The 27,424-nt window shown below is 40.0% G+C and overlaps 1 protein-coding gene across 1 annotated transcript in view; it reads right to left on the bottom strand.

Moving 5' to 3' along the window:
* CIC (capicua transcriptional repressor) overlaps positions 1–27,424 on the bottom strand; it is a 1,784,113-nt gene that overhangs the window by 618,477 nt on the left and 1,138,212 nt on the right. The window contains exons 6-7 of the mRNA XM_044080802.1: positions 16,982–17,158; positions 12,533–12,698 (exon numbers count right to left, since the gene is read on the bottom strand). Coding sequence (XP_043936737.1) covers positions 12,533–12,698; positions 16,982–17,158 — 343 coding nt within the window. The remainder of the gene's footprint in view (positions 1–12,532; positions 12,699–16,981; positions 17,159–27,424) is intronic.

Here is a 27,424-nt window from a genome sequence, read left to right as displayed (position 1 = left end):
CTGCCTTTCTCTGTCCTTTTCTTTGCATTTTTATGTACTCTGGTAGTCAGATTGCTATCCAACGACATCTTTGGGTAGTTAAATCTGTTTCCAAAATACTTAGATGAAAAAATATACTGACGATTAATAGTGCGTTGGTTAAATCTAGCACAAAACCGACAGCCAGGCACGTTGTGATCAGGGCCTGGGCAAGGAATACAGTATAAATGGAAATCCTTATGAGGTATTTGCTTCCCACAAGTAATGCAATTATTAACTTTTTCTGACATCGGTAAAAAGCAAGAAAAAAGTTTCCCCAACGGGGTACTCAGCTTTATTGAAGACTTAAGTTCTGAAACTCAAACGCGAATATTTCAGTAGTTGGCCGACCGGCACTTGCGAAATGCTTCTGCTTCGGGCACCGCACGGCAAGAAAGACTAAAGAAAATGGCGTCGGCTGCATGTTTTATACCCCTGACGACCTGATGTAATGGAAGAGGAGACAGCAACCGACGCAGGCCCCAAGACTTTGTTATTCAGGCCGACTGAGGCCAACCTGCAGATTACCCAAATGTAATGACTGCAACAGTGAAACACGAAGAACATCAAGCTGTTACTCAGTGTGCAGCCATCTTGGAAGTCTCCCTCCCCTGATGGTTGAAGTACAACCTCACACCAAAACAAGGCATGCTACACCCCCACAGCTGCATAAATGCAGTACAGCACCCATTCATTGAGGGCTGTCAGTCAAGGATTTGGCTACAAAGAGCTTGGTGTGTCTCTCCAGGCCATTTGTCACTAGTTGTAATCCCGAGTCTCTGCTAGATGCTGGCACAGCAGTGGTCCACATCATCTCCACTCCCCCAGATAGATTATCTCATATGAGATCATGTCCACTCCCACTCATTAGCTCCTGTAGCACTTGAGATCGCTAGTCAATCCAAGCCTGTCTGGATCACAGTCAACTCTTGGCAACCCTGCGGCTATGGAGCTAGCCAGCTGCCTGAGGATAATGCCTTGTTGCTGAAGTACATGTGTTTGGCAATTTATAGCCCTTATTCTTAAAATGAAAGATATGCATACCTTTTTATCAAAATGTTTCCATAGCATGACGTTCCTAGTCAATGGAATGAATCCTATTGGAGGATGCTAGCTTGGACCTCTTAGCAACAATCAGTGAAATCACTGCAGGATCTACTGCCAGGTTAGAGATATTCAGATTTTCCTTGACCTGTAACAACTGAGTTCAAAAGGCCAGTGGCTAGGAATCCAGTTATAGGGCAGCACTATCAATGATGTCTTTGAATGCCAGGAAGACTGGTGGAATGGTTATTGGCTCAGTCTTCTCAATGCCCATTAGTTCCAGTTACTCCTGATGTATGACAGCTCCTTATTCCCAATCTACAAAGATCCTAAGTCAAATTAAGGACATTCAAAAAGGAGATATCCACAGGGGGAGAAGCAGATGGATGAGGCTAATCATCTTTTATGTGGTATCCCAGGGAAGAATGCAGCTGCCTGTAAAAGATGAGGCCCCCCCCCCCTTTCTTGACAGCCAAGCCAGATGACCGCTCCAAAGAAGGCTCTCTTTCTTTTTGGTGTCAGAAACTATTTATGAATTCAAAGGCTCTCATCTTGGGGTGGTGGTATAACACATACTCTTTATCATGTTGCTATACATTCCCTAGTACAATTACTCTAATCAAATATAAGTGGGGTTCAAGCAAGTACCAAAAGGTGAGCATCCCTGGGATGGACATTTGTGCCACTGGATATAAAGTTCATATTCTTAGCCATCTCTGACTTTTTGCTATTAAGCCCTGATTATGTTGCAAGGCTACAACCTTACTGTCAACATCTAAATGAGTGGTCAAGTCTAGGAAGCAGAAGAAGCAAACATTGAGGCTGGGGATGGATTAGACTTTTCTTGACCAGAGATGGTATCCTTAGATACCTGTTGGATGGATGGAATCATTAATTTATTTTATTTTACATTTGTTTACCTTGAGTGTCCAACTGAGACAGAAGCTCTTTTTCAGCAGAGGCCTGGGAGAAAAGCTCCAGTACAAAAAAATTTACAGTTTTGAAATATACAGAGATGACTACTAACTGATCATAATGTAATGATACATAGTAGTAATACAATAGATGGCTGCTAAAGTTAACTGCTCCCACTCTCTGTCCATGGAATTTTTCATAACTTATTTCTAATCTTTAATCAGCTTTCCAGAGTGTTTTGCTTTACTTTTGTCTGAACCACAAGAGGAAGATCTCAGGAGATCTCTTGTCCTACTGCTATGAACTTTCTATGTTCAAGAGCTTTCTTGCTGAAAGTGTAACAACTGCAATCATGATCATCAGCACAGCAGGATGGAAAGTGAAAATATTAAGTATACATATCAAGTCTGAGGTTGTGATACTTGGAGATATTTTCCTTACTCCAAGGTACAGCCATTTTGGACTTAGTATATATAAAAAGTACAGTTGTGTACTTACTATAAATGTAGATGTTCAAGTGTATTCACTGTTGCAGTCATTACAATTGGGTTATCCTGCTGGCAGGCTACCCGCAGTTGGCCTGAATTCCAAAGTCTAGGCCCGGCATCGGTTGCTGTCGCCTCCTCCCTGACGTCAGTGTGCCAGGGGTATAAAAGATGCAGCTGACGCCATTTTCTTCAGTTTTTCTTGCCCCAGATGTCAGGTGCCCCCAAAAGGGTAGGCTAAAAATATGTCACTAAAGCATGCATGCACCAAGGTAAATTTTTCCTTCATCTACAAGCAAATACACCACATAGGTTGTATAGAGAGAGAAGTACAGATAAGTTCCAGCAAAAGTAAGGGGGATGGTGGGAGGGTAACCTGCACTGCAACAATGAATACACTTGAATATCTACATTTATGGTAGGTACACAACTGTACTATGTTCATCGTGTTTCACTGTTGCAGTCATTACAATTGGGTTGAATCCCAAAGCTAAGGTTGGGAGGCTGGAGCTAAAGAGGATTAGGAGCGGCTATGAGGCCCTGCAGAACTGCAGTGACAAAGCCTGCCCTGGATTTAGAGTAGAGTGGTAAGTGATAGTGCTTTGTAAAAGTGTGCACTGAACTCCAGGTTGCAGCCTCTAAAATGTCTTTGGTTGGTACTCCTCTGAGGAAGGCTACTGAAGTGGCTGCTGCTCTGGTTGAATGTGGCCTAATGCCCTTAGGCACTGATTTGCCATGTTGTGAATAGCAGGAACGAATGCAGTGGCCTATCCACTTTGAAATAGTCTGCTTTGAGATAGCCTTTCCTTGTGATCCTGCAGCATATGCCACTAGTAATTGCTCAGTCTTTCTGAAAGCTTTGGTTCTGTACACGTAGAAGCACAGCTGTCTGTGTATGTCCAAAGAATGCAGAAGTCTCTCACCCTTATTCTGTGGGTTTGGGTAAAAGTAGGCAAATTAATAATTGGTAATAATAACTGATCATAATGTAATGGACATTACCTTAGGCATAAATGTAGGGTTTGTCCTCAGAGAAACCCTATCTGGATGGAAAATGATAAAAGGTTCCACAGCCATGAGTGCCTGTAGCTCTGAGACTCGTCTTGCAGAGGTTATTGCTAGGAGCAGAGCTGTTTTCCATGATAAAAATTTTATATCAGCTGAAGAGGCTGGCTCAAAAGGAGGCAGGGTGAGTTTTTCCAAGACATAATTGAGGTCCCATGCAGGAATTGGTGATCTCCTTGGAGGCCTTAAGTTTTTGGCTCCTCTGAGGTACTGCCTTAATAAAGGATGAGAAAAAATAGGTGGCTCTGTATTGTAATGAGCTGAAATGGCAGAGGCATGAATCTTAATTGACGAAAAGGATAGGCCTTTGTCCAGCATCTCAGTTAAATATTGCAAAATCTGAGGAATATTTGGTACAGTTGTGTCAATCCCTTGTGCCTGGTTCCAAGCACAGAATCTCTTCCATTTTTCAGCATAAGATTTTCTGGTACTAGGCCTCCTGGCTTCCAAAATAACATCCATCACTGCTTTAGAGAGAGGTGTGTTTTGAATGACTACATTATCCGCCATGCTGCCAGATTTAAGGTCTTGAGTTGGCTGTGCAGGATTTGATTGTTGTGTTGGGACAGTAAGTGAGGAAGTTGAGGTAATGTCCAGGCTAGGTATTGAGACAAGTTCCTTAGGATTGGGTACCAGTGCTAGCGGGGCCAGTCTGGGGCAATCAGTATCATTTTTGGCTTCTCTTATCTGACTTTTAGGAGTACCTTGGGGAAGAGAGGCAGTGAAGGAAAGGCATATACTGTTAAGTTTTTCCAGCTGAAAGATAGAGCATCCACTTTCCATGCTTGCTTGTGATAAGTGCTTGTGCAGAATCTCTTCAGTTGGCAGTTGTGAGGGGAGGCAAATAGATCTATGTCCGGGCATCCCCAATTCCTTGTTATCATGCTGAAGACTTGCGGATCCGATTTCCACTCGTGGGGATCCATGAGGTTTATGTTTAGTTCATCTGCCAGAGTATTTATCTTTCCTGACAGGAATTGTGCCTGCAGATGTACTTGGTAAGTCAATACTGTGTCCCACAAATTCATGGCTAGTCTGCATAGGGGGTAGGAATGAGTGCCTCCCTGCTTGTTTATGTACCACATGACTGTAGTATTATCCATCTTTATCAGTAGTTGTCCCAGATGAAGTAGATCCTTGAAGGCTGTCAGGGCTTTCTGAACAGCTAGCATCTCTTTTTGGTTGATATGTAGATGCATTTGGCTTGCGGTCCATGTGCTCTGAATACATCTTCCTGCCATGTGGGCCCCCCAGGCATAATCTGATGCATCTGTTGTTAATATCTGCCTGGCTGTGGGTAAAGCAAATGGCTGCCCATTGTTGTGGTGACAGGCCTTTGCCCACCATCAAAACTCCTGTTGCAGGCAGGGAATGAGGGCAATTATTGTTTCCAGGCTGTGGAAATGTTGAATCCAAACACTTTTTAGATACCACTGAAGTTTCCTCATATGCAGTCTTGCATATGGAATTAGCAGAATGCAGGATGCCATGAAGCCCAAAGCCTGCAGAATTTTTCTTGCAGATAACTGGGTCTTTGTTGCCAACATTTTGAAATAAGTAGTCAGTTGTCTTTGTTTGTCTGGCGTGAGATAAGCCATCTGGGCAGTTGTATTTAAGCTTGCACCCAGGAATATTATCGCTTGAGAGGGTACTAGTTTTGATTTCTTTTCGTTTACTGTGTACCCTAGGCATGTTAATAATCTTTTTACAAACGCCAGATGCTGTAGTAGAATGTCCTTGTTCTCTGCTTGAACAAGGCAGTCGTCCAAGTAAAGATATATTTGTATTCCTCTTTATCTGCAAAATGCAATTACTGGAGCCAGGCATTTTGTGAAGACCCGGGGCGCAGTAGATAAGCCAAAGGGCAGTGCAAAGAATTGGTAGTGCATTGAGCCAGCTATGAATCTGAGGTATCTTCTGCATGATTGTCTGGACTGGGACACGCAGGTATGCCTCTTTTAGGTCTAAAGTCACAAACCAAGTCTTCTTGCCCAGCATGGGCAGAAGCTGCTGCAGAGTCAACATTTTGAATCTTGGAATATCCAGATATGTGTTTAGAATAGATAGATCCAGTATTGGTCTCCAGGCTTTGTCCTTTCTGGGCACCAAGAACAGTCTTGAGTAGAATCCTTGTCCCTGCTCTTGCTGTGGTACTTGCTGAATGGCCCTCATGTCCATGAGGGATGACACTTGCTTTTGTGCTTCTGCCCACTGATTTTTTGGCAGGTCTGGCAAACCGTTTGCCCTTGGCAGGGTGTGAAAGTGAAACCTGTAGCCTTGTGACACTATATCCAAGACCCATTTGTCCTGGGTTATTACATGCCAAGTTTGTGAAAAAAGTGCTAGTTTTCCCCCTAAAGGTGCTGTCAGAAGACAAGTGCTTGGCGCAGGCAGGGGGAAGTCATTGGGACTGTTTCCTGTATGGCTGTGATTTGTCTTCTCTGTTTTTGGAGGTAGAAGCACCCCATTGTTTAGACCTGTATGAGCCTTGGGGCTGGGATCTGCCTCTAAGGCGTCTGTATCTGCCTCTTTGTGGCCTGTCTGACACTGGAAAGGACTAACTTTTTGTAGGCCAGTGCCTGCTAAATCTTGGAGGCTGTACCTGTAAGAAATCCTTGACTGTTTGCAGAGATTTAGCTTTGTTCTCCATTTTCTTCAACACCTCTTCTGCTTTAACACCAAACAAGGTATCATGCTGTAATGGAGCATCTAATAATTTTGCTTTAACATGATCAGGCAGATTCTGTTCCTTTAACCAAGCATGCCTCCTAATGACAGAACCCGTAACAGTGGCCCTGCAGGAGGCCTCCAGAGAATCAAAACCACATTGCAAAGTATGCTTTCCCACTTGTTCAGCTGCATGCAATAAATCCTGCATTTTTTTGTTTTCTGCACATTCAGAATTTATCAACATTTTCTGTTTAAGCAGTAACATAATATATTGCTGATATTTAAGCATATGAAACTGACAATTTAAAGCCCTTATAGCCAAGGTAGCAGAAGTGTAAATCTTTTTTCCCCATCTGTCCAGTGCCCTAGAATCCCTGTCAGAGGGGGTAGAGTTTTTTGCAGTGGAAGCCTTGACCCCTTTGGGACCCTGAGAGATAGTTTCTGGGTCAGCAGCAGGGTTCTTAAAAAGAAATTTATGTGAATCAGGAACCCTGTAGTATCTGTCTGGCTTAACAGGAGCTGGAGGTAAAGAGTCAGGAGTCAGACTGGACTCTGAAAATACATCATCTACAATGTCTAACACAGGTGGAATAGCAAGGGGCCTGTGCTGAGGTAGTAAAGGAAGTCTCTGAGCCTTTTCTTAGATTCTGAATAATCTTGGCTCTCCCAGTGGAAATGCTCCCTCATAGTATGCAGAGTTTCCCCAAAAGAATAATCCTCAGGAGGAGAGGCTGAAGGGATAGATTCTTCAGCATCAGAATCCTCATAGGGAGGAAGGAGTATTCCTGATCAGAAGAGGAATCAGAAGAAATGGAAACCTGATCTGAAGAGTCATAGTTTGTCTCTTGCCTAGGCCTCTTATCAGGAGGGGGATGGAAACCCCTGATCAAAGTAATTAGGTCTTCGGCCATTTTGAGCATCTGTTTTTTAGGCATGGAGGACTGTCCATGGGGCTGTTGTACTTGTTTCTTTGTCTTTAGAGATGCTTTAGTCTTTGCCTTTGAAGCTGAAGTCATTTTAACATACAACTGTGCAGGCCTGAAAACACCCTCAGAAGCCGATGCCTGCTCAGCGGCTCTGGACCCATCTGAGGGAATAGTTTCTGAGGTTCCAATACCTTGAGTTTCCAGTGGCCTAGTCGGCTCCACGTGGGAGTCGGAAGCGGCATGCAGCTCTAAAGTAGCGGGCGTCAGGGGCTGCGAAAGTGCCTCACTGAGAACTGGCGACTGGCTTAGAAGAAGCCTCATCAGTTTTGGATCTCGGATGCCTGTCCTTTTCTTTTTCTTTGCGTTTCTTTTGAATTGCGGTAGTCGGATGGCTATCCGACAACATCTTGTAATTAAATCTTCTGCCAAAATAGTGAAATGCAAAATCATACTGACGCTTAATAGTGCGTTGGTTAAATCTAGCACAAAACTGACAATTAGCAACATTGTGATCAGGGCCTAAGCAAGGAATACAGTAAGAATGGAAGTCCTTATGAGGTATTTGCTTCCCACAAGAAATACAATTATTAACTTTTTCTGACATCGGTCTGGAGCAAGAAAAAAGTTTCCCCAATGGGGTACTTAGCTTTTAATGAAGACTTCGGATCTGAAATTCGAACACGAAAATTTCAGGAGTCGGCTGACCGGCACTTGAGAACTGCTTTTGCTTCGGGCACCGCACAGCAAGAAAGACTGGAGAAAATGGTGTCGGCTGCATCTTTTATACCCCTGGCGCACTGACGTCAGGGAGGAGGCGACAGCAACCGACGCCAGACCTAGAATTTGGAATTCAGGCCGACTGCGTGTAGCCTGCCAGCAGGATAACCCAATTGTAAAGACTGCAACAGTGAAACACGATGAAAATCTGCAGAGGTGCAGCCACCCACACTGAAGGTTAAGACCACTGACATTACAGAGAATTTTTTAAATTTTCTTTTATTATGCTCCTACCAGTCGTCACCCATCTCATGACCAATTAGACAATTTATTTATTTATTTTACATTTGTTAACCGGAGAGGTGCACTGGTCCGAAGAACCTTTTCAGGCTTGACTCTGACCAGAAAACAATACCACAGACTATAGCATAGAAGCAAGTAATAATATATCCACAAATCTCAGAAGCGAACAATAAGTACAAAGGTATACAGCAATGACCGTGCAAAATAAACTGGCTTACAGGTACAAATTATTAAAGGAAAATTATAGAAGCAAAGATAAAAAAATAAGCAATTATACTGAGGGAGAAGATTCTAGGATTGCAATGAAAGAAGATAAAAAAGTAGGTTAGTAATAATGAGGGAGAAGAGGTAAATGTGGTGTAGAAAAAATTAGGAAATTAAAGTACTTTGGATTAAACATATTATATGAAAGGGGAAGAGGGCAGTAGAATGCAAAAAAGGCAGAGAGTAAAAACATAAGTGGGAAAATGGTAAAGAAGGAATAACAGATGGTGAGGGGAATGGAAAGTATGTCAGTGGACTTTTAGTAAACTGCAGAATGGACTGCTATTAAAATGTAAGAATTCTGTCCTTGGAGCAAGAACTGTCTGGGTTTCTTTCTTTCACTGTAGGGCAACAGACTCAGGCATCAGGGGATTTTTTGCTAGTCCCAACCCCTAACCCTTGTAACATCAAATGTACTTAGCTTACAAAACCAGCCTCTGTGCATGTGCAGTAATACATACACACCTGGCACACAGGGATAAAGCCCTGACAACAAACCAGGGGGTTAAAGTTCAAACAGTGGCTCAGGCACATGTTGGAACTGCCATGGGGCAAGGGACAAATGATGCAGCTGTGCAGTCTTGCCTCTCTTTTGGGGGGTGGAGTGGGACACATGCCTGGGGTGCTTGTTCCAATTACTGCATTGCTAGTGGAGACTGAGGATCCCAAGAGAATGCTGGCTTTAAGGGGAAAGAGCATTCCTAAGACATCACAAATTTGCAAAAAAATGAGTGACATGCTATCACTGATGTTCACTGCTCACTGAATCCAGAGTTAAACTACTGGGCATGTGCAGTGGGAGTTAGGGCCTTAAGTGAACCCCAAGAAAAAAAAACAAAGTGCAAGGATCACGAAATGGAACTCCACAGAAGTAAAGCACAAGTACAAACTAGAAAATCAGTGTAGTGTTCCTGTAGGCAGAGGGACCAATATACACGAAGGGCACCCTTCTTGTACATTGGTTCTTCTGCCTACAGGAACACTACGCCTTAAGTGAACCCCCCCCCCGGATGGATAACAGCTCTGCTGTCCATCGCAGCTCTGCACTACTTGTTTCTCATTCTCAGAAGGAAAGAACAGGATATTCAGATCTCACCTTGCTGGGGAACTGATATGCTTTACTGAGCAAGTGTGAAGAAGAAACAGGAACCCAATGGCTACCAAGGCAGACAGAAAACTACTGTATATACTCAGTTCTAGCTACAACACATGCACTGCTCTATAGGGGAGGTCTTTCTTCATGGCCCTAAAGCTGCTGGAGCTGCAGCACTCTACTGGCATATAACCAACCTACATTAAGCTTCAGTACAACACGAAGAACAGCTGCCTTCCTAACCCCAAGGGTGGGGAAGTCAGCATCAATATCTCCCTTCCCCTCTCCCCCCAAGCTTGACTCCCCCAGCACACAAGCCAGTAGAAGAACATAAGTAATCAGGGTTGTAGCAATGGCTTTATTGCTCCACTCCACTGATCCAGGCATGTTAAAGACAATTTTGAGGTTCACTGTCTTTATCTGGCAATCACGCTTTATTTTTTGCATTTATAGGACTATCAGTCTAGCAAGATTACTTTCAAGAAAAGCCCACAGGATACAGGCTCTGCAAAGTAAAGTTTTCTTATTAAAGACAGCACAATGTTCACAAAATGAAAATGATGGCTTCAGCATAAGCATTAAAGGCAATGAAGGTGACAGTCCTTTTAAATATGCCTCACACAGACATACTTGCTGGTGACCTTTTCCATGGACATCATCAGCCTTGGGAAAAAAATTCCAAAATCATAGCAGAAAAAGACCAAAATTACAAGCAATACTAGGAAAAGGAAGAAAAAAATTACCAACTGGATATTTACAAGAATGTGCTCCATCTGTTGGTTTTGTCCAGGCAACTTCCAAACAACAAATCCCTCTGTAGAGCAAAAAAATTGAAAATGGCACAGGTTGCTCATCCTTTTCAAGTAAGCATCCTATTAATATCCTTGGCATGATGATGAAACAACCTTCTTTCTAGGAACATCCATAAATCTGGAAGGATATCTGCCACCAACAAATTACTGAACACCATAAATGAGATAACGCATCACTGATTCTTATGACAAATATGTACTGAAATGTGATCTGATTAAAGAATGCTGTTAAATATCATAGTAATACATTTTTTTGGCTTTGTAAATGAAACAATAATTAAAAGTACAAATAACAGAAGAATGAATACTGTAAATGTCCATGACTGAGTCAAAGTAATGTATGAACTGAAGCAATGGGAATAACAGAATTCATAATGATGCAATGATAAGAAGCAAAAAAATCACATAAAGCATACATCAGAAAATATTATTTGTCTAAAGTACTATCTCATATAGTCAGTAAAAAACTTGTTTTAAAACAGAGGAATGTTAATATAAAGAAGCTGATGTCTTAGTCTAATGTAATCAGTATGGAATATGAATCAGAGCGTTATCTTCCTGCTCTACGGCACACTCCAAAATGCATGCTGATGCGATGTGCAGGTGGGCTCCATCCTTTTCTTTCAGCCATCCTGATAAAGCAAATGCTGCAACCAATGGCCCTAGTGTCAGGAGGCTTGGCCAGAAAGGTAGGAATGAGAGGTCACACAACAGATCTCTTTCCTCATGGGCAGAGTTAGGGATTTTGTCTGGCCTTCCTCTGGTAGGCATCAATATTGCCACAGCAGATATGTAAACAAGATCATGGGAGATGACAAAAGAGTTGCTGTTAAAAAACATATATACTCAGTCCTGGGACTGACTTCATGTTGTGATGTTATTCTGTGAAGAAGGAGACGATAAAAGTGGGTGGGACATAAAAAAAGGCTTTCTCCATTGACTGAGGAAGTATTCAAAATACATATCACCCGATTATTTCCCCCACAAAAGGAGAATGAATGTGTAAGAATGTATTTAATTGGTAACGGGAATAATGTGGAATAAATAATTCAGGATGTATACTACAGTAGCTGAATATACATCCTGAATTATTTATTCCACATTATTCCCATTACCAGTTAAATACATTCTTACACATTCATTCTCCTTTTGTGGGGGAAAGAATCAGGTGATATGGATGTACACTACAGTAGCTGAATACAGGCCACGGTGGTGCAGCAGTTAGCTTTGTCACCTCACAGCAAGAGGTTCTCCCATTCAATTCTCAGCGGGAGCGCCTTCTGTGTGGAGTCTGCATGTCCTCCCTGTGGTCGAGTGATGTTAAAGACATGCAGGTACATGCAAGGGTGAATGGGCGTGCCTTCTTTGGAGGTTGGGCGTCGGGCTGGCAACTCAGCACCGTAAAAATCCACTGCCAATCATGAACAGACCAGAGTTCTGCTGTGGCGATCTTTAACCAGGAAAAGCCATAAGTCATACATACTACAGTAGCTGAATGCATATTTTAAGGTCAAAGGGATACTTGACTGCTATCAACTCTACAGTTCTGAGATGTACATTAAAATCTTACAAAGTACCCTCACAATGGTGTACTACAAAGGCAGTGATGTCTGAGGTTAAGGTATTCGACCAAAAAATTAAGACATCTAAACTGAACATAATCACTAAATGAAAGTCATGGGAAAACAAGAAGTTAGAGGTTTGACTTAATTCCTCGATCAAAATAGTAGAGCACGTGAATTATTAGGAACCAACAGGGAAGCTGCCTTTTATACAGACAAGAGAGTTTTGTTATTAATTTAGATACAGACCTGGGAAGTGTAGAAACTGATACATAGTTATTTACAGAGGATGTTTTCTCATAGTTTTGCTGTTTGAATTTTGTTAATTATTATATATTGTTTTTCTCTTCTTTTTAAGCAATACCTCAACTTAGACAGACTTTAGTTAGAGTAGTAAACACACGGTGAAGTTAATCTGAATATGTATGAGATGTAAATACCAATTACTGGTAAAAGTAATTGTCAGATTACTTATATGCACCATGCATGACTTTACACTGTTTGTAAACATGTCTGGTTGTAATAGAGAAGAATGTGCTTTATGAAAAAAAGGCAATTATGAAGCAAGAAAATCTGCAAACGTATACAAATATTATTTGTGCATATGCATGAAAGAAACTGAAATCATCAATCTGAAGCATTTTATTGGTGTTACTACCTCCTGCTGCTGCTGTTGTCCCAGTTTCAGACATACTCCTCTCCCTCATTTCTTTAGGCAGCCCACCTGGTCCAGCAATCATAGGCTTAGCATCAGAACTTGACTTTTTTCTGTCTTTGTTGCACCACTTCCAGTCAGGATGTGCTTTAAAATGTGCTTCCTTTACCTGAAAAATACAGAAAAGGAACACATACTTCAGAGTACACAAACAAAAAAAGTGTGGACTACCACTTTTATTTTACCATTGACTTAATGAGACACACTAATTAATAAGCAAGCACAGTACTATATGTATGGCCTGCAGGAAACAAATGAAGTAAAGGACAGTAATTTCTATGTACAGACTTCTATATAGTGCAGACGGCTTCTATGTGAATACTTTGTGACACAGGACAAGCCAGTTAACATATATGTACTTTTGAGAACAGGCAGAATTAAATTTCAGATTAATTCGCATTCAACAGGCAAGAAGAAAGTATGGAAACAATAAACAACATCTTAAGGCAGCTTGTACTACTGGCATATTTACATCACTCAGTGATGGATTATAATAAGGGTGATTCAGGTGGCTACCCCGAGGCCCACAGCTATAGAGATCCCTATGGCCACTGCAGGAGTAGGGTGCCACAACTGTGGATGCTTTGAGCAGGAGTCCTGCAGGTGAATTTTTAAAGGTAAGAAACACAGTGTCTCCTTATTTTAAAATAAATAAATAAGCACTTAACAGTGACTCTACTCAAAGCAGCCTCAGCTGAAGCACTCTATGGGGGAGATTTGTGCACTTGAACTATTAATTTGCAGACTTTCATCTCCTTGCCTTACCACAATCTACCTGATTTGTCAGACTGTCAGGAGCAGAAACCCATAAATATTAAATGGTAAAGGGACAGCTGCTGTACAAACAAGCAGCAGCAGGATTTTTTATTCTTTTTTTAGTCTTAGCAGACAATCAGAAATGGGTAATGGACAGCTTTGCAGGGTGAATACTTTGCTATGAGGACTGGTGAGTAAATATGTTTTTGTGTAAAACAGAGTTGAAATAAATAATGGCCACACATTAACGTATTTTTTTTACTTTACTAGACATCTGAGGTATGAGATATTTGCAGAAAATTGGATGGACTTGCAGGAGTAATCTGATTTTTGTGAAGCAAACTGGAATTCATTACTGTGGCTTGTATTTATGTGAAACAATCCTGAAATGCATATACTGTGGCTATTATTTTTACTACACTCAGATGTCCAAGGTGTACACAGTCAACAAACTGGCCTACAATTACTGAGTGGGGGGATACCTGTGGAAGAAAGTAAATTATCCAATTCTTGTTAGCTCATTTTAAAAAAGTTATTAATTTGGTTTTGCAGGACCAATATGCACTTGTGTGAAGTAAGTTAGAATTCTTTACTGTGTGCTAGTGTGAAATATGCATGAAATTAATTACTGTAACCATTATTGTTATCACAATCTGACATCTGAGGAATACATAGTCATCAAAGTGGCTATAACTGCTGAATGGAGTAGAGGTGGGGGTCAATCGATGAATGAAAGTAACGCCTAATCATTTGTTCACTTTAAATAGTATGAATTTGCAGGACTGGTGTGCAACTGTGTGCATGAAAATGTGGCTGTAGTAGTCTGTGCTAAATTTGAAAAGCACTACTGTGGACATTACTTTTTATCACAATCAGACATCTGAGACATACATTGTCAATAAAGAAGATACAACTGCTGGGTGGTTGCAAGGGGCTGCCTGTGGATAAAAATAATATACTCTCTTGTAATTTTAAATAATCATTCATATGGATTTGCAAGGCTAGTGTACATTTATGTGAAGTAAGTTAGAACACTTTACTATGAGTACTGTGTGCCTGTGTGAAACAAATTTGAAATATGTTGCTGTGGCCATTACTATTTTACCACAGTCAGACATATGAGGTACCCACAGTCAATAATGTGGATATAATTACTGGATACAGGGTGTGTTTGTAGATGAAAATGAATGACCCTGATGTCACGATATAGTTAAATAGTTAATCGAACTTTACAAATGTTGTATTCATTTGTGTAAATCAAGATGAAATACCTTACAATGGCGATTCTTGTTGCAATAAGATATATAGGGTATACACAGTCAATCAAGCAGTACAGATATCAATGCAGTATAATTACAACAGTTTGAATTTTTTATGGTTGAAATTTTCTGAAACTGATAACTTTGCTATTACTGGTTAGCAAAGTTTTGTTGTACCTATTGCTGTAAAATGTTTAAGACTACTCACATTAAAAACACACTTGCTTTATTAAATATAATTTAAAACAATATAGTAGGCAAACCATACATTTAAGGTAAGCAGGAAGGTGAAACGTGCAATTATGTGTGGTCTTAAAAAAAGTGTGTGGGAGGGCATAGTTTAAAAACTAACAATGGCCTAATGTACCTTATCTACCACTGTCGTCACACAACAAATATCATTTAAAAAACATGTTTTTACACATATACTCTTTCTATTACTTATGCAGTGCACATAGTTCAAATATAGGTAATTTACAATAAGATTTTACCACAGGCTTCCTAAACTCTCACAATGTTTACAAAGTTTTTTTTTTTTTGAAGGTGTGTAAATGCTGCACAACAAGCTAGTGATTACTGCAGACTGAAATTCAAGCCCAACTCCATAACATTACCTTCTACAGACACAGCCTTTTCCTCAAAACAGTCCATTAAACATTCAGTAGAAATACATGCACAAAGCCTAAAGGTCAACTGCATGCATTAGATGCAGACACCAATAAAGATTATGGCAACAGTAATACACATGCATCTGAACTACATTTAGAAGCCAATGGGTGAGAAGCTACTTGCTAGAAACAGTGATGCTTTCTGTAAAACTGCTTAAGAAAGTGGTGGTTAGAAGCAGGAAAAAAGACACAGCTTCTCTGAAAATGTGATGGAAGATGTTAGTGGAAGAGAATCTATAGAAAATCTGGACTAAGATCATTTCAAACAGAACTGGAGGAAAACAGTGAGCAGGAGCCACTGTCAAACCTATAGCCTACTAGCCTCAAAGAAGGTTGACTGCCATAATCCCATGCTATTTTCTATTTCTCAAGAAGTTAATGAGTGACATTTGACTATAACAGAAAGCTTAATCACTAACCTCGAAAACTGTTCTTTGGCATTATCTCTCATACATCTTTTATCATTGCAATGCATTTGGTAGTAACAGACACCCTAAACCATCTGCTTCCAAGCTCTTTATTGAAATGAAAAAACTTAAGTGACTGTAACTGCAAAAAAAAAAGCAATCAGCCTTAACCACTTCACTGTTCACCACATCCACAAACACAATAGTAACGTGTTTCTGTTTTGTCCTACAGTCACAAAACTCACACACACAACAAACAGCAATTTATTTCACTTCCAGACTCGCTAGTTCAAAAAGATCCCGTCCCAAAATGTAACTTCTTTCTCAGAGTTTTCATTAATGCTCAAGCAACTAAAGCACATATTTGTGAATAGACTATTCCATTTTTTTTATTTATCCTTTGTTGACTGGTTTAGTCCCACTAGGCTACTTGACCCTTTTCAGGGGAGATCCAATACGATATCTATACTACTATGGGGAAATTTGGCCATGGCATCAAGGAACTTTCTCTACTCGTTTCGATAGGTGCCATGGACTTTCTCTACTCTTTTTGACAGATGCCATGGGATCTTTTATATCCACCTAAACTACCATCAACTTAGGCAAATGAGGCCTTGGTTTAACATCTCATCTGAAGGATGACACTCTTGGGAGTGCAGCACCCCCTTATGCTGCTCTGCAGTATCAGGAATCCATCTACTTACCTGGTATGGGAATAGACCTCACATTCTTCTGCACCATAGATGAGTGTGCTACCTGTTGTGCCACTGACACTCTCGTATATGGTGCTTTTGTTAAAGACTCAGTTTCTAAATCTAAGCCTATTCTTTTTTCCCCTTTTTTAATTTTAATCTTTCAACTACAATCAGTAAAATGCCTTACTACTTTATTTTCTTAAGGTCAAAATAGTCTGAGATGTTGCTGACCTCCTAGCTTGTGTTATGTAAGGAATACTATGACAAATACTTAAAGGCTTTGGAAATAACTTGAGATTTTGGGGGGAAAAAGACTAGGCTGTAGAAAACCAGCTTCAGGCAGAAATCAGTAAGAGTACCATTAAGCTCTTCCCTTGTATGTGGCACTCTTGGGGTTGGGTTAAATGGAAGGAAATGCACTTTCAGACAAGAAAAAAATGACACGAGTGCAGTTCTGAACAGCAGCCTCCGATCATATTCTAAAGCATACTGTATTATCCCTTGCTCAGTACAGGCTTCCTTTCAAACACCGTGTACAAGTACCCTGCCTACAGCACCAAAACTTAAACACTAGACTTTTTCTGTTCTTGGTTTATAAAGGATGTACCTGGAATGCAAGGTCATGATACTTCTGCTTCTCCTTGGGTCCCAGAGCATACCACCATTCTCCGAGGATCTTACTGACAGTTCGGTTGTCCTGATTTGGGTGGCGTTGATGGACAAGTGCTCGATGCCTCTTACTGAATATCATGAATGCATTCATGGGACGGCGGATGTGATCTTTCTATAGAAATCAGTCAATGGCAAAGAAAAGAATGATAAACACATCTCAGTACATTACAATTAGGCTAGCATTTTGTTAGTTTATAAAATCCTTGTTTCTAATACACAGATGCAGCAGCAAAGCATAGAAAAGCACATTGTAAATTATCTGCTATGTCAAATACTACAAGAATATTTAAATTCCAACTTTTACTCTGGATCATGTTGTACTCTCAAAATGATTAACTCAAATGCCACCACCCCTGTGGCTAATGGAAGTTTTAACTGCATATGCCTCAACACTGCAAATTCTTTACTTAGAAATGCAGCTGAACTGAGAAACAAAAGCAAACAAAAACAAAACACTGTTTCTGCATCTCAGATCTGCTTTCAATATATTTATGTTTGGTCATACTACTGAATGCAGGGGTCTTCATAACTACATTTTAGAATGGTTAATAATGGCGAGGCTCCTATAAACATTGGCAGCAAATTACCTGACTGCTGCCTACAAATCCAGCACTCTCTGTTCTAAATATTTATTTATTTTATTTTACATGTGATTACTGGGAAAGTCCTAGTAGACACATGTCCTTTTTCAGTGAAGTCCCAGGGAGAAAAGCTCCACACAGTACATACAATTTAACACATTTGATTAGACTAGACAATACAGAGTGAATACAAATATAAGGTAACAGAGTTTATACAATCAAGAAATATACACAATAAAGAAATATACATGTTCACTAGAGAAGTTGGTTATAATACAAGATCATAGGATAGTGAAACATGGGGTTATACAACATGGCATCTTAAAACACTTTCTATAAATAATCGGAGGATAAAAGTAAGTTGCAAGTAGGCATAACAATAGAGTAATGAGAGCTATTTGTAACATTATGCAATTTCTGTATCAATGAAGTACAGGTTTTAGTACTGTCTGAGAGAGGCAGTTTAGTCCAGGGCAATGCAAGGGTGAAGCCATTTGTTGGATAAGTGAGTTTTTAGCTTTCTTTTAAAATGAGACAAGTCAGGTCATACAGCATAGCAGATTTTGTCTATGTAATTTGAAAAAAAGGCTTCCCCAGGTAGTTTTTTTTGGGTGTGTTTACCTTTATAAGGAATTTGTTGGTAGATCAAAGGGTTCTGGCACTGGTATATGGCTGAAGTAATGTTTGCAGGGCAGGTGTTTTCTCAGATTGGTAGAAGACTTTATGGGCCATAGTTAGCTGTTTAAAGAGAAGAAGTTGGGGAACTCCAACCAGTTGAGTTGTTTGAGTGCTGTGCAGTTGTGAGACCTAAAGGGTGAATCTGTAGCATATCTGGCAATTTTATTGTAACAGGATTCAAGTTTTGCCAAGTCAGACTTTCTTAGATTTGTGAGTATGAGAGATGCATAAACAGAGTTGAGATTAGGTGAGATCGAGCAATAGTAGCTTTAGTGCCTTTTGTGAAGTAGGGTTTGTTCCTATACAGTGTTCCAAGTTTTTGTGTATTTTTTTACTGTTTGGGATATGTGGATGTCAATCTCATGTTGCAATCAATTTATATTCCTACAAGTTTGGTGTGAGGTGAGGGGGAGATAACGGTGTTATTTGAGGAGACAATGCTAAATGTGGTACTGGGTATAATTGAATTAGTGGGTTGGAAAATCACGAGTTTGTTTTTTTTTTGAGGGGTTCAGAATTAGTTGGGAGTTTGTTAGCCAGGTCTCTACTGCTAGGAAGGATTGTTGTGTTAGTGTTTGTAGTTCTTGTAAGTTTGGAGCAGTACAGATGACTGTCGAATCATCTGCATACTGGATAGGCGAGTCTTGTTGGGCTGAGGTATGGAGGTTGTTTATAAATACTGAGAAGAGTCGGGGGCCTAATACTGAGGATTGTGGGACTCCTAGTGTCACTGGAAGAAGGGGTGATAGTGTTTGTTGCCAATTAACTGCTTGCTGGCGCCCAGTTAGGTGGTCCTGGAACCAGGCATGGGTGGATTGATCTAGGTTTAGCTCGGTGAAGACATTTAGAAGTTTGTTATATGAAACCATATCAAAGGCTTTAAATAGGTCTAGAAAGATACAGGATACGTATCTACTGTTGTTTCTGTGAAGGTTGACAGTATTAGTAAATGAAAATAGTATGATGGTAGTACTGTGACATGGTCGAAAGCTGTGTTGAGTATTGGTAAGTAGTTTGTTAGTGTGCAAGTAATCTGTGATTTGTTTGTGAACGATTCTCTCCAGTATCTTAGACAGTGGGAATAAGATAGCAATTGGACGGTAGTTAAGGTCTACTGATGAGCATCCTTTATGAAGTAGGATAATGTGTGAAATGTTCCAGATGGTAGTGACTTGGTGTTCTGCTACGGATCTATTGATAAGAATGGATACTGGATAAGCATACCCTCAGCATTTAGTGTTAATAACTCAGCAGGTAGGATGTCTGCAGTTAGTGTGGTGGGCTTTAGTTTTTTAAGCAGTTTTTTAATTGTTTCAGTTGAAACAGGTTGCAAGGAGAGGGTTATTTTGTTTTTGCTTGGCATAGAAGTAGTTGTGATAGGACAGGAGATCTGATAACTGGACAGTGCCAAGATAATCTCAGTAAAGTATTAATTGAATTGGGTAGCAATGTCCTCAGTATTATTATTAGTAGTAGTGGGAGGGGTTTTGACTTTCCCTGGTAGAAATATATTGTTTACTGCTGACCAGAATTTTTGAGGGTTATTACGGTGCTTAGTTTGGATATTGGAGTAATAATTTATCTTGTCTAGTTTAATTAGCTTCTTTGCTATATTTCGAAGTTTCCAGTAAGCTTGCTTTGCTGTTTGGGATTTAGTTTAGTGCCAGCTTTCCCAGGCTTTGTCTATCGCTATTAGTAGAGACCAAGTTTCGTTGTCTAGCCATGGGGCAAAGTTAGATTTAACTCTTATAGTCCTGACAGAGGCCTGTGTGTTTAGGATGGTCAAGAAGATAGTATTAAAGTAATCTACTGCTTCTTCTAGGATAAGTAGTTTAAGTGGTGTCCAGTTGTAATGTTTAAGAATATTTGTGAGGTTGCTGGGATTTAGGTGTTTTTTTTGTTTCTTATTTGTTGGTATGCACCACATCTCACTGTGTTGTGGGTGCAGATGAGTTATAAAGAAAAGAAAAGAAAAGGGTGATGGAAGACTAAACGTTTTTAATGCATTACGTGGCAAGTATGGATTAACTTAAAAAAATGAAAGATTTACCCAGAGTCATTGCTTTTTCACTGCAGATTCCTCTTCATGGGTCTGACTAGTTAAACAGTAACATTAAAGAGGATTCAGTGGTCTGTTCTCAAAGCAGACATGTGACAAGCTTGGGGAGCTTATGTGGATATGTATAGTGAGGGAAGCTACTTTATTCACTTCTAGTGATACAAGGTTGGAAGTATTTACTGTAGAGCTTATACAATTGTGTTATAAAAACAGAAAAGTGGGTGAAAATTAATGTAGCTACTGACCTACTTTTGCTGTTACACAAGAGCATTCTCAGTGGAAATTAAAATGAGTTATTATTGGTAAAGATGCTGAACAGTAAAGCTCAGATGTGTGAGCATACTCGCCATAAAACAAAAGTTTGAACAAAAAGGTCATTACTGCAGTTATCATTCAATAGCTGCGGGAATTAGCCGCAGGCAAAGCCATTCATCTGTTATGACTTCCAGAGCTCTGGACGTTCTCCTAGCATCACTGGTTCCCACCTTACACCAGACATGTCATCATGATAAGCACCAGAAAAAGAGCAGCCTGCACTACCTTTGTTTCTTTCTTGGCAAAAGAATCCATCAAGAAATGTCACTGGTGAAGCTCAGGTTATGTCCTAACTAGTCTTTATAGCCTCAACAAAGCACTTCTCAGAGAATGAAAAACAAAGAACCTGGAAATTAAGCAGCAAATCCCCCCCCCCACTCCAATGGACATCTCAGAAAAAAATGTAGCATATGAATACACACAGGGGTTGAAGGAGGGGAGACCACAATGCAGCAGTGATCCTGATCCCTGTATGTGAACATCTACTGTTATGGTTAGTGTGCTTACACAGCTATGTTCATCATAAGGATCACTGCTGCAGCATCGTTTATCAACTATGGAAATAGTGTTAAAGCAGACTACTACCTCTGAGGGTAGCCTGACCACAGATCTATACAGGAGGTGTCCACATGCTTAGAAGCCAGCTGCAGTAAGTCTTGTCCTTCTTCAAGAATTGATGTTTGCCTTGCAGTATTTGGAAGTTATGCACAGCAGTCCAATGAATTGCCTTACAAATACTCTAGGACAACATTTTTCTAAAGAAGGCTGCCAGTGCAGATGATTGCTCTGGTAGACTGGGCTTTGACTTACCAATGCAGCATTTTACCTAGATAACCAAAACAAAAAAGATGCAGTTTCTCAATTATCAGGATGGAGTCTCTCAGGATATGGGCCTTCCTTGTTTACAGAAACCTGGGTTGCTTACCTCAGTCTTTGGTACTGCACCTAAGTTGTCTATGCAGATCCACCATAAGCAAGAACCTTTCCTCTTTGTTCAAGGTAAAACATTTGTAACTGGATGGCCTGATTCAGAAATAACTCTGGCACAACTTCAGCCATGAAAGATAGGTGAGAAGGTACTCAAATCCAACCTATGTGGAAGACTACAGAAAAATCTCAGCACATTCAATATTTAAGTCCTGAAATTCTTCAAGTTGGGATAACGACCACCAAGTCAAGTCTATTCCATGACAAATACAGCAGTAATGATGTGCTGCCTAATCCAAAGGTTGCAGACATAACTTCTTAATCATAACATTTAAATTCCAAGGACAGAGAACTGATCTTCTTAGACATCTAAAATGAAATACACTTATGAAGAACTATTTGACTAAGGGAACAGATGTTAAAAGATAGATCACTGGCAAAGAGGAAGAAGTGATTGACAAGTGAATTTTCAGTGAGGTGCCGTTTCTGAAACATTCATGTCAAATTTTGCAGGGCTTCATAATCTTAAGTAGCTGTTGGAACTATACGACTGTTCTGAGTATCATACTAAGATTCCTTGGTGCTATACCTTCAGGCATCCTGAGAGACAAGGACAATAATCAGTGGGGAAGCAGTCCCAGAGTGGAATTAAGCTCCTAACCTCCAGGCTGCTAGCCTCAAACTCCTTAGGTGTGAAGTATAACAGATCCCCCTTGATGTGTTATTAATGTGTAAATACTGGCACACTGCTGGGCTGCCTTGGCCAAAAAGGGTCCAGCAAGATGACCATTGACTTCTTTCTTGCTTTTACTAACAGAAAAAGGAAATAAGATGTAAAGTAACTTACTGCTCCATGGAAATAAGATGCATTCCTACTCAGGCCTCCAACTGTAATCTAGAGCAAAATTTCTTCAACTGGCTGTTACTTAAAGAGACAATTAAGTCCATGGATGTGACTCTGCCAGTACAGGGCAGAAGGAATGTACAAGGCTTGCAAATGTAGCCCAACTCCTAAGGTCAGGTTCCAATGTATCATAGCTAATCTGCAAAGCTGACAGCAGCAGATCCCTCCTCTTTGTGTTCACGTGCCATATGAAAAAGACAATGTCGGTTTTGATCTACAGAGTACACAATCTGCACTGCATTTTAAAATCTGAAGTGCAAAGATAACTGCTAGAAGTTCTTGGATTTTTTCTGTTTGTTCCACTTACCAGGGGCTATATGAGCTTCCAGAAAAAAATGTGGAGCATCTGTGACCAGGGTCTGGAAATTTCAATGAGTCATAAATAGTACTGGCAGGTTGTTATGAACCTAGTGTACCTACCACATGAACCCCTTCTGAACAAAGTGGACTGGGGCATGACTTTTTTTTTCCCAAGGACTGATGACTGGGGGAGATGACTGGTTTCTTAAATACCATCTAATCTTTTGCATGTGAACTGATCAAAAGTACATGGCAGCAGATATATAGCACAATGCTCTCAGGAAAAAATATTGCTGTCATTTGAGTCCTTCGTGACATCTGAGAGAAGTAGGCGCACATGAGATGGACTTTCTCCTGTAGTAGGGAATGTTTGCCTAACTTGGTATCCAGAATTGGCCACAGAAACATTTTGGTATAGGCAAGCTTTTGAATGGATTTTAGAAAAGTTAATTGAGATTAAATGTGTCAGGTAATCAAATGAGTATACCAGAGATCTATCAGTTCTTTCAGGAAAATGGCCTATAGCACAGAGTCATCCACATAAGAGTAAATGTTGATCACCCCTCATTCAAAGGCAATTAAACATGAACCATGCATTTGTCAAATGCACTAGAAGCAGCTGAACCTCTCAAGAAGTTGAACTGAATGTTACTGGTCCCTATTAATAATCTGAGAAATTGGCTGCGTATTCTATGAACAGAGATATGAAGGTAGGTATTATTTAAGACCAGGGTCACATAAAAGCAGTATATATTTCATTATTTCCTACAACAACCCAGTCATCAGGAAAGCAGAGTTCCACTGTATCCTGTAAGAGAATACTCATTAAAGAAAACTTCCCTGTACTCCTGAAACTGGTACACACGTCATAGCTTTTAATATCTAACTTCGGAAGTCCTGGTAAAGGTGCATACACAAAACTAAGGCAGCAAGGTGGTGTCCACAAGCTGACATGATTTGCTAAGAAGATAGCGAAATGGTCAGCAAGGGATATGTAGACTTGGATTTATTAGGGAGTGTTTACAAAAAGTTAAGAAACAATAAGGCATTTCCATGTTTATTTTAACAATGCAAAGACAGTGTGTGACACTGTCATGGTGGGAGTGATGTATTCAAGCAGTGAGTGTTACTAAAATGACAAGGTAGGTAATATGCAGACATTATGAGGTATAAATGCTCTTTTGATAAAGTAGTTGTGACTTTTACCTATATTTTTATAAGTGCATTTATTTAAAAAAGCTGTGTGACTTACAGGTGAACAAATGGTGCCATCTTATACAAAACATTAAAGCACACAGTACTGCCACTGATACTTGCTATCTAACAAAAATCGTTTTGTAGGTTGTAGGTACTGTTTTCAGAATACTGTGAAATTATTACCTGCATGCTTTGCATAGACTGAGCAATATCACAAAAGAGCAGTATGCTATCCCCTCTTGCCACACATTCAGTGTACTGGAAAGCTCTTGAACACGTGAACAATTCCGACGTTGCTACCTACCTTGGACCTATCTTACTCACTTACAGAGATTTAACATATTGTATGACCATAACACTCGTATTTTATGTCAAACAAAATACAGATTTCTTTCAGAAATCTGCAATATCAAATCAGTATGTACAGACAGATCTTTGATACTAACACCAAAAAGATACCATGCTTACACTTATTTGTTTTATTTATTTATTTATTTGAATTTGTTGACCGGGAGAGTCCACTGGGTCAGAGCAACCCATTTTCAGTGGAGGCCCGGGGAGAAAGGCTCCACAAGTAGATAACATTCATGGCAAAGGAGGTTACATTGATGAAAATTACAGTAGTAAAGGATATATAATAAGCAAAAGGCATTCTTGCAAAACATTTCTGAGTGCATTGTCCTTCGGATGAGATGTTACACCAAGGCCCCATCTGCTTGAGTTGGTGGTAGTTCAGGTTGAAGTAAAAGAGCTCACAACACCTATCAAAAGAGAAGGGGGTGTTCCCTGATGCCCTGGCCAAATTTTCCCCTAGTAGTATAAATAACACCTCGGGTCTCCCCTGAAAAGAGGCTACTAGCCATGTGGGACTAACCCGGTCAACAAAAGTATAAATAAAATTAAAAAAAAAGAAATTCTATTAAAATTTATATAAAACAGAGAAATGTGGAAATAAATGAAAATATTTATGGAAGACTTAATTATGTCACGGTTAGAGGAATATAAGGCTCAACTAACAGTTAAGATACAAGGAGATGAGATAAAAATGGTGATGTACGTTCAATCTTCCGGAAAGTCTCCAGAAATAGATGGCATTCCTGTGGAAGTTTGAAAGTTAGAAGGGAAGAAAGCGATAAAGATTTGGAAGATTTTATTTAACAGCATTTTAAAAGGATGTGAAGCACCAACATCTTGGAAGAAAGCTGTGGTGGCTGTATTACCTAAAGACAGTAAAAGCCCAGTTTCATATAGACCTATTTCGATTTTAAATCACATAAAGTGTTTATGTCTATACTGGCTAAAAGAATGGCAAAGGTGTTGCTAAAATTGATAGATATGGACCAATGAGGCTTTGTGGAGGGGAGGCAAACATTTGACAGCATTAACAGAACAATGATGATTCAAAGGGAAACAGAATGTAAGAAAATACTGCTGCTGTTAGTGGGTCTTGATGCAGAGAAAGCATTCAACAGAGTAAGCTGGGATTTTATGAGCAAGGCAATGGAAGCATCAAATAAGGTTAATTTGGAGGACATATGAATGATCAGAGGCAAGAATTAAAGTGAGAGGGTTCCTCTGATAAATTGTGTTTGAACAAAGAACCAGGCAGGGGGTATCCTCTTTTTCCTTTATTATTTGCTTTATATTTAGAGCCACTGGCAAAGAAAATAGAAGACTCAGAAATGCAAGGATGTAATTGGTAATCAAGAAAAGTTGGCTTTATTTGCAGATGATATTATTTTGTACCTGATAAATCCAGAAAAGGAGATCTCAGTGTTGTGGAACATTTTGAGACTGTTTCATGCCTTTTTGGGATATAAAATTAATGAGGACAAAACAATGACTATACCCGTAAAAAAAAGTATCCACACATGAATTGGTTCAGAAATGCCCATATTTATGGGAACATAAGGTGGAGTATTTAGGAGTACGGATAAAAAGGTTTCTGTTACGGCAGCAAAGGACTTGTGGGACAAGACGAAATAAGAGATAACACAAATACTGAGAAATTGCAAACTCTTGTTTATGGATACAGAGAGTAAGATACAAGCAGTGAAGATGCTTTTAGTCTCTTTAGTTTTATATACTGGTCAGGCATTTTTTATCAACCAGAGCAGTAGTTGTGGGCAATAATTAAGAGTTGAACTAATTTACCTGGGAAGGGAAGAGGGCAAGAGTTAAGCAGGACAAGTTGATCCTTCCAACAGGACAAAGTGATTTAGGATTACCTGATCTGAAGGGATATTTCACTGTTACACAGTTAAGGCTCGTATACATAACACAAGCAGAAGGTTATAATTCAAAATGGAAAGAGATGATAATAAAGTGCAGGGGAAGTTCAAGAGATAAACAAAATGGGATTTTGGATGCAGATCCTTTAGGATAATAACAACCATCACACTGAATATTATATACATAAAGTAGCAGAAAGTATTTTGAGAACTAAGCCAACATGAGAAGGGATATTTTGCCAATAGGGATGACTGCAAGCAGGGTTACAGAAAATAGACAAGAAAGGACTGGAATTTACTGGAGAAAACTGTCAAAGGAACCAAGGTTCTGGGAAGGTACAGTTGTGTACACTTACCATAAATGTAGATGTTCGAGTGTATTCACTGTTGCAGTCATTACATTTGGGTAATCTGCTGGCAGGTTGCCCTCGGTCGGCCTGATTAACAAAGTCTTGGGTCCTGCGTCGGTTGCTGTCCCCTCTTCCATGACATCAAGTCGTCAGGGGTATAAAACGTGCATCCGACACCATTACATCAGTTTTTCTTGCCCCCGATGTCAGGTGCCCCCCTAATGGGGAGCAAATAAAATTAAAAACACAAACATATACCTCCAACCAAAAGCAAATACACCAAAAAGGCTTTTAAGCATAGAGGCATAGGCAGAGAAAAGTAAGGGGCTGGAGGGAGTGTAACCAGGACTGCAACAGTGAATACACTCGAACATCTACATTTATGATAAGTGTACACAGCTGTACTATGTTCTTCGTGTTTCACTGTTGCAGTCATTAGATTTGGGTAGATTCCCAAAGCTATGGCTGGGAGGAGGAATTTATACAGCATTAGGGCCAGCTATAAGGCCCTGCAAGACAGCAGTGGCAAAACCTGCTCTGGATTTGGAGAAAATTGGTAAATGATAATGCTTGGTGAAAGTATGTACAGGACACTTTGCTGTTTGGGGTGGGGATGTTGGGAGATCTCATGAAGTGATGTATGTTTGTTACTTTCCACAGAAGTCACCTCAGATGACAACTTAGTCATAGCAGAAGGGTGAAGAGATTAATGCAAGTTTCTTATCAATTGCGATTTTGTAGTTGGTCGGTTTTGTGAAAACAGTTTTGAGAAATGATCAGCTATGTAGAAGCAAGTGGCTACAAGAAGAATTCACATAACTTGATTGTACCGCACA

This window comes from Protopterus annectens, chromosome 8.part0, assembly GCF_019279795.1.
Source record: "Protopterus annectens isolate FY-2018-M chromosome 8.part0, PAN1.0, whole genome shotgun sequence".
Classification (NCBI taxonomy): Eukaryota; Metazoa; Chordata; order Ceratodontiformes; family Protopteridae; genus Protopterus; species Protopterus annectens.
Note: the sequence above shows the minus strand (reverse complement) of the source record. Positions and strands in the feature narration are given on the sequence as shown.